General features: G+C 55.2%; 1 protein-coding gene across 2 annotated transcripts in view; it reads left to right on the top strand.

Moving 5' to 3' along the window:
* Nucleotides 1–8483, top strand: part of UHRF1 (ubiquitin like with PHD and ring finger domains 1) — a 50785-nt gene that overhangs the window by 9314 nt on the left and 32988 nt on the right. For both annotated transcript variants that reach the window (XM_017528394.2, XM_037738425.1), the window contains exon 3: nt 7578–7838. In XM_017528394.2, coding sequence (XP_017383883.1) covers nt 7578–7838 — 261 coding nt within the window. The remainder of the gene's footprint in view (nt 1–7577; nt 7839–8483) is intronic.

The raw sequence follows: 8483 nt of genomic DNA, 5'->3' as shown, positions 1-8483 counted from the left end.
TCGAGAGCGAGTCTTGCTCTGTCATGCAGGCTGGAGTGCAGTGGCACAATCTCAGCTCACTGCAGCCTCTGCCTCCTGGGTTCAAATGATTCTCTTGAGTCAGCCTCCCAAGTAGCTGGGATTACAGGCCCCTGCCACCACGCCCGGAAAATTTGTGTATTTTTAGTAGAGATGGGGTTTCACCATGTTGGCCAGGCTCATCTTAAGCTGCTGACCTCAGGTGATCTGCCCACCTTGGCTTCCCAAAGTGCTGGGATTCCAGGTGTGAGCCACTGCACCTGGCCCTATCTTATTTTATATTTTATATTTAATTTAATTAAAAAAATTTTTTTTTCTTTTTTCTTTTTTAAGACGGGGTTTCACCATGTTGGTCAGCCTCGTCTTGAACTCCTGACCTCAGGTGATCTGCCCGCCTTGGCCTCCAAAGTACTTGGATTACAGGAGAGAGCCCATCGCGCCCAGCCTGTTTTAATTTTTTGAGACAAGAGTCTTGCTCTGTTGCCCAGGCTGGGGTGCAGTGGCGCAATCTCAGCTCACTGGAAACTGTGCCTCCTGGGTTCAAGCAATTCTTGTGCCTCAGCCTCCCGAGTAGCTGGGAAGACAGGCGCCTGTCGCCACGCATGGCTAACTTTGTGTTTTTAGTAGGAACAGGGTTTTGCCGTGTTGGCCTGGCTGGTCTTGAACTCCTGGACTCAGGTGATCCACCCGTCTTCGGCCTCCCCAAGTGGTGGGATTACAGGCGTGAGTCACTGTGTCCAGCCCTTTACAACTTTAGAACAATTACTGCCTTACTCACCATGTTCTCTCTCACCTGTGGAGTCAGAACTTAATAACCAAGCTTCCTCCTCCCTGCTTCGGGTTGTGCAAGCTTCCTCCTGCCCGCTTTGGGGCCCTTCTGGAAAGTTCCAGGCATCAGGAGGCAGCCTAGCCAGCTTGTGAGTTGTGTTGTGGGGTCAGGACTTTGTGCCAGCCTGGGCCAGGTTCACTTCCCTGCTCTGTTTGCCTGTCTCTTTTTTTTTTTGAGACGGAGTTTCGCTCTCGTTACCCAGGCTGGAGTGCAATGGCGCGATCTCGGCTCACCGTAACCTCCGCCTCCTGGGTTCAGGCAATTCTCCTGCCTCAGCCTCCCGAGTAGCCGGGACTACAGGCACGCGCCACCATGCCCAGCTAATGTTTTGTACTTTTTCTTTTAGTAGAGACGGGGTTTCACCATGTTGACCAGGATGGTCTCGATCTCTTGACCTCGTGATCCACCCGCCTCGGCCTCCCAATGCCCGTCTCTTTTTTGAGACGGAGACTCACTCTGTTGACCAGGCTGGAGTGCAGTGGTGAGATCTCGGCTCACTGCCGCCCACATTGAAGCGATTCTCCTGCCTCAGCCTCCCGAGTAGCTGGGATTACAGGCTCTTGCCACCATGCCCGGCTAATTTTTGTGTTTTTAGTAGAGACAGGGTTTCATCATCTTGGCCAGGCTGGTCTTGAACCCCTGACTTCATGCGCCTTGGCCTCCCAAATTGCTGGGATTACAGGTGTGTGTCACTGCGCCCGGCCCCCTGTTCACACAGTTGTACTGGGAGACGCTTCCTGTCTGTCCTGTGTAGCCTACCTAAGCGGGGTGCTTGTGCCTCACCATTCCAGGGCCGGAAAGGCTGAAGTCATGGAGGCAGTGGTGTCAGGCCCAGTGAGGTGGCATGGATGCTGTCCCTGGCAACAGACGAGGGGGACAGGGTGTGGTGCAGGCCTAGCTCCCCCAGCTGTTCCTGCAGGTCAGGGGCTGCCCAGTCCACAGCCCTCGCCCCCGTGCCCACCCGCTGCCAGTTCTCATCGGCCCTGCCTCCGTGCTCAGCTGTGCCGCCCCGGCCTCCCTCCTGGGTCCCTCTCCTCCTCCACTTGGCCTCTGTCTGAGTCCGGCATGACAGAGTCTGACCGCCTGGCCCCCTCCTGCCTCTGTCCGCTCCTCCTGCTGCCTCCCGCTGTCCAGGTCACTTGGCTTGTGGCCCACCTGGCCCCTGCCACCCTGCTGGCCGCCCGCGCTCCAGGCCGCCCAGGGCTGCGCGCCCGACCTGTCCTCTGTCTGCGTGGGGCTGGGACTGTGTTCCCTGCGGTGAGCCGCTTTCCCTCCATGTGTGCCAAAGCTCCTCTGCCTGGCTGCCCCTCGCTGCCCCGTGCTCCCCTTCTGCTGGCCGGCGCTCAGTTTGCTTAGGCTGTTTCTGGCAAATAACGCTGCTATGAACACAGGGTGAGCAGCTGCCCCTCTGCGCACGTGGCCTTCAGATGCACGTGAGGGCCGCTGTAGCTTGGGTGCTAATTGCGGGTGATTCTGCCCTCCAGGGGACCCTGGGAGATGTCTGGCGATATTCATGACTTGGGTGCTCCTCACATGGAGTGGGTAGAGGCCAAGCACCCAGCAGGGCCCAGGGCGGCCCCACCCCAGAGAGCAAACCCACCCCAAATGTCAGCTTTGGCAAGAGGGTTGTGCTGGGCCACAGATGGGCTGATCCTGGATGCAGATGAGTGCCCTGTCCCTTCCCCTGAGCGCCGTGTGGCTTGTCCCATGCTGCCCTTACCCCGTCGATACTGGGGGCACTGGATTTGTCTCCCCCCACTTTTTTTTTTTTGAAACAGAGTCTCATTCTGTCACGCAGGCTGGAGTGCAGTGGCGTGATCTCAGCTCACTACAATTCCCACCTCCCAGATTCAAGCAGTTCTCCTGCCTCAGCCTCTCAAGTAGCTGGGATTACAGGCGCCTGCTACCATGCCCAGCTAATTTATTTTTATTTTTAGTAGAGTCAGGGTTTCACCATATTGGCCAGGCTGGTCTTGAACTCCTGACCTTGTAATCCACCCCCCACCCCCTTGGCCTCCCAAAGTGCTGGAATTACAGGCATGAGCCACCATGCTTGGAATTTTTTTTTTTTTTTTTTTTTTTTAAGATGGAGTCTTGTTCTGTCACCCAGGGTGGAGTGCAGTGGTGTGATCCTAGCTCACTGCAACCTCCGCCTCCCGGGTTCAAGTGATTCTCCTGCCTCAGCCTCTTGAGTAGCTGGGATTAGAGGCAGCCACCACCACGCCCAGCTAATTTTTGTACTTTTAATAGAGACAGGATTTGGTGATGTTGCCCAGGCTGGTCTGGAACTCCTGGCCTCAAGTGATCTGCCCATCTTGTCCTCCCAAAATGCTGGGATTACAGAGTAAGCCACTGTACCCAGTCCCCTTTTAAACGAATTAAGAAACTTTATTTTCTTTTTATTTTTTGAGACAAGGTCTCACTCTGTCGCCCAGGCTGAAGTGCAATGGCACGATCTCGGCTCACTGCCCCCTCCACCTTCTGAGTTCAAGCGATTCTCCCCCCACAGCTTCCTGAGTAGCTGGGATTACAGGCCTGCGCCACCACATGGGCTAATTTTTTTTTTTTTAATTTTAATTTTAAATTTTTTTTGTTTTTAGTAGAGAATGGGTTTCACTGCATTAGGATGGTCTCAATTTTCTGACCTCGTGATTTGCCTGCCTCGGCCTCCCAAGGTGTGAGGATTACAGGCGTGAGCCACTACGCCCGACCTGCTTCGTGTTTTAAATAACATTATTATATCCTGACAGTTCACCCAGTTACAGTGCACAGATGCGGTGCATTCCTCGTTGTGTAATATTCATTGCAGTCTATTTTAAAACATTCTGTCACCTTGAAAGGAGACCCTGCGCCCTGTCTCAGCAACTGCCTCATTTTTCTGCCTCCCTTCCCGCAGCCCCTGGAACCCTGAAATCCCCGTCCTGCCTCTGTGGCTTGGCCTGTCCTGGAAATGTCATAAAAACGGGATCACGCACCACGTGGCCTTTCGTGTCTGGCGTTTCTCACTGAGTGTGACGTCCTCAAGTTGCATGCACGCTGTGGCCTGGGTCACAGCCTTGCTCCTTTTGAGGGCTGAGTCGTATTTTATTTTGTTTATTTATTTTGAGATGGAGTTTTTCTTTTGTTGCCCTGGCTGGAGTGCGGTGGCGCAATCTCGGCTCACTGCCACCTCTGCCTCGTGGATTCAAGCAATTCTCCAGCCTCAGCTTCCTGAGTAGCTGGGATTATAGGCATGTGCCACCATGCCTGGATAATTTTGTATTTTTAGTATAGATGGGGTTTTTCCATGTTGGTCAGGCTGGTCCTAAACTCCTGACCTCAGGTGATCCGCTCGCCTCGGCCTCCCAAAGTGCTGGGATTACGGGCAGGAGCCACCACACCTGGCTAATTTTATTTATTTATTATTAATGTATTATTTTATTTTATTTTTTATCTTGGCTTATTTTATTTAATTTAAAATTTTTAAATTTTTGTCATTTTTTATTTTTTAAGATAGGGTTTCACCATGATGGCCAGGCTGGTCTTGAACTTCTGACCTCAGGTGATCCACCCACCTTGGCCTCCGAAAGTGCTGGGATTACAGGCGTGATCCACTGCACCCTGCCGGCTTATTTTATTTTTTTAAGACAGAGTCTTGCTCTGTTGTCCAGGCCAAGTGTAATGGTGTGATCTCTGCTCACTGCAACCTCTGCCTCCCAGGTTCAAGCGATTTTCCTGCCTCAGCCTCTGGAGTAGCTGGGATTACAGGCATGCATCACCAGGCCCGGTTAATTCTTGCATTTTTAGTAATGACGGAGTTTCACCATGTTGGCCAGGCTGGTCTCGACCTCCTGACCTCAGGTGATCCGCCCTCCTGGGCCTCCCAAAGTGCTGGGGTGACAGGCGTGAGCCCCGGGCCCAGCCTGAGTTGTATTTGAATGGCCACGTTGTGCTGATCCACCTACCTGTTGATGGACACCTGGGTTGCTTCCACCCTCTGTCTGTTGTGAGTGATGCCGTGTGAACACGGTGTACAGGTTGACATGCCTCTTCCTCTCCATCTGTGTCACCTCTCCCCGAAGCCAGCTGCTCTGTGTTGGAGAGTGGGCCCTGAGCCACCTCGTGGCACCTGGGCAGTGCCCAGCGTGTTGGAGGCACTCGGTGCTCACTGGGAGAACAGAGGGGCTGAAGCAGGTGTTGGTGGGTTCTCAACGTCCACGGGGGGTTTCGGAGCAGCCCCTGAAACCATTGTAGCTGCAGGTGGGTGTGTACGTGTTCAAATCCAGCCTGGGCAACACAGCCAGACCCCATCTCTACAAAATATTACCTAGGCATAGGTGATGTGTGCCTGTGGTCCCAGCTACTCAAGAGTCTGAGGCAGGAGGATCGCTTGAGCCCAGGGTTCGAGGCTGCAGTGAGCAGTGATTGTGTCAGTGTTCTCCATCCTGGGCAACAGTGAGATAGTTTCTCAAAAAATAAAAATAAAAAAATCAAGCCAGGTATAGTGGCTCGTGCTTGTGAAGTAATCCCAGCTCTTTGGGGGCCGAGATGGGTGGATCGCTTCAGCTTAGGAGTTTGATAAGCCAGACGTGGTAGCTCATGCCTGTAGTCCCAGCTCAGGCGGCTGAGGCACAAGAATCGCTGGAACCCGGGAGACGGAGGTCGCAGTGAGCTGAGATGGCACCACTGCACTCCAGCCTGGAAGACAGAGCGAGACACCATCTCAAAAAGAAAAAGGAATTTTATTCTGGAAAAGAGGAGTCAGCCTTCATCAGGTTCTTAGGTTAATGGTGAGCAAAGAAAGAAAGTCTGCAGAGAAGGGCCTTGGCCTTCACCGTGACCCCGACGCTGTTTGCATATGAACAGCCCTCAGGCCTTGGAACCCCAAGGGGCGGGAGGAGGAAGAGCTAACATTCCCTGTCTCTCTCCTCCCTTTGCCTAAGGATACTCCTGAACCAGACACATGGTGATGTCTGGGGGACATCTGTGGTTGTCATGACAGGGTGGAGGCCAGGGATGCTGCTCAGCCCTCTGTAGTGCCCAGGATGGCCCTACTGTCCGGTGCACAAAGGGGGAGACCTGCCTCTCCCCAGAGTGGTCGGCCCTTACTTCAGCCATGCGGAGGCTGAAAAACCCGTGTTAACTGCATGGAGACTAACTGAGTCCAATCCTGCTCACACCAGGCACCAAGATAAACTCCTGGTGGGGCAGACGGTAGAAACCGGGGGACCCCCAGCTCCTGGGATTCACCTCTTCTCTCCCTCCCCACTCAGTGTGTGGGTTTCAATGTGTGCAGCCTCCTGAGACCTTAGCAGGGCAGAGCATCATGGGATAAGGATCTCAGCCGGGCATGGTGGCTCACGCCTATAATCCCAGGCCAAGGTGGGTGGATCACGAGGTCAAGAGATCGAGACCAGTCTGGCCAACATGGCGAAACCCGTCTCTACTAAAAATACAAAAATTAGCTGGGTGTGGTGGCGCTCCTGTTGTCCCAGCTACTCGGGAGGCTGAGGCAGGAGAATCGCTTGAACCCGGGAGGTGGAGGTTGCAGTGAGTTGAGATCGCGCCACTGCACTCCAGCCTGGGTGGCAGAGTGAGACTCCATCTCAAAAAAAGTTCTCTTGGGGACCTGTGGAACCCCTAACCAGGGGTTCTCACCCAGGGTGGTTTTTATACCCTCCTCGTACTACTGGATGATGTCTGGGGACATCTGTGGTTGTCACAGTATGGGGAGTTCCTGGTGTGAAGTAGGTGGAGTCCAGGGAATCCGCTCAGGTTGGCACAGTGGCCAGGACGGCCCCACCCCAGAGAATGATCCAGGACCTGGCCCCATTGTCCATGGTGCCAGGGCAGAGGAACTTGTTTTTTGGGGGGCATCCAAATGGCAAACCACCAGGAGGGGTCCTTGTCGGGTGCTGGTGGAGCGTGGAGGGGTGGCTTCCAACAAAATGCCTTGGCTTCTCCGTCCGCCAGCCAGGGCTCAGGTGACGAGCTCCTCCTTGCACACCTGCTGAGCCAGGAGACCTGGGGACAGGCTGTGGAGCCAGGCTGGGGATGGGCCCCAGGGGATGGGGGCATCAGGATAAAAGCTCTCTCGGGGACGGGTGGAGCTGAGGGTCGGAGGAGCTGCCGTGGCGGACGAGATTGGAGCTGGAGCTTTACCCAGGAAGCTCATGATGCTGGCACGTGCTTCCTGCCATCTGGGCGGGACAGGGTCTCTCCCTCTGGGCACTGGACAGTGGGGCTGTTCTGGGTACTGCAGGGTGCTCAATGGTGACCCTGGCCTCCACCTACTCCATACCAGGGGCTTCCCCCAGTGGGGACAAGCACAGATGTCCCAGACGTGGCCCAGCATCCCCCGGGGTCTGAATTGTGTTTCGTTGAGAACCAGGGACGAAGGTGACACATGTTCGCTGTAACACAAAAGCTGCCATCAACACGACGGAGGAGAAGCTCCCGAGACCCCGGTGTGTGCGTGGTGCCCCCTCGATGCTCTTTTGTGCTCCTGGGTGCGCCCTGCAGGTGGTAGCAGCAGCCTTCGCTAGAGGGGCCCAGGGCCCTGACGGGAGGGGCTGCCGTGCCACTGGTGAGCAGGACTGCCCCCTGGCATGGCCCAGGTCTCACGGCCCTTTGATGCAGATCGTCCCCCGCTACGAGGGTGGGGACACAGCCTTTGGTTCATGATTGGCACCCACAGACGGCCACCTGGCGCTAGGTGTCCGAACACCCTCTGCCTCTGATATCCCTGCAGATGGAGGACGGCCACACTCTCTTTGACTATGAGGTCCGCCTGAATGACACCATTCAGCTCCTGGTCCGCCAGAGCCTCGTGCTCCCCCACAGCGCCAAGGAGCGGGACTCTGAGCTCTCCGACACCGACTCCGGGTGCTGCCTGGGCCAGAGTGAGTCGGACAAGTCCTCCACCCACGGCGAGGCGGCCGCTGAGACCGACGGCAAAGCGGGCCTGGCGGACAAGGACATGTGGGACGAGACGGAGCTGGGGCTGTACAAGGTGAGCCTCCTCTCCGCAGCCCCTTTGGGGTCTGATGTTCTCCCTGCCGTTCTGGTATTTGCATACCCAGGGCCCACGGGAGGGGCTTCCCATACCCCTCTCCAGCTCCAGGTGGGCAGGAATGGCCAAGAGGTGGTTCCCTGCTTGTTCCTTGAGCGGGGACATGGTACCCTGGGATTCCTTTGTGGCCCACCAGAGCAGAGTCCTGTGTGGGGGCCTGCACGTGTCTTCTCCGTGAACCTTGCAGTACCTGTGACATTTGTGAATTGCTGCCACCACCTACCTAAGATCAGGAAATGCCACAGAAAGATGTGGGTTTCCAGTGTTTTTCTTTATTTTCTTTCTTTGAGAGGGTCTCACTTTGTCACCCAGCCTGGAGTGCAGTGGTGTAATCAGCTCACTACAGCCTTGAAGTCCTGGGCTCAAGTGATCCTCCCACCTGGTATTACAGGTGTGTGCCACCATGCCCAGCTGATTTTATTTATTTGTTTACTTACTTATTTAGAGACGGAGTCTTGCTCTGTTGCCCAGGCTGGAGTGCAGTAGCGTGATCTCGGCTTACTGTAACCTCTGCCTCCCAGGTTCAAGTGATTCTGATGCCTCAGCCTTCCTAGTAGCTGGGATTACAGGCACCTGCCACCACAC

The sequence above is a fragment of the Cebus imitator genome, unplaced genomic scaffold (genome assembly GCF_001604975.1).
Source record: "Cebus imitator isolate Cc_AM_T3 unplaced genomic scaffold, Cebus_imitator-1.0 Scaffold53, whole genome shotgun sequence".
Classification (NCBI taxonomy): Eukaryota; Metazoa; Chordata; class Mammalia; order Primates; family Cebidae; genus Cebus; species Cebus imitator.
Note: the sequence above shows the minus strand (reverse complement) of the source record. Positions and strands in the feature narration are given on the sequence as shown.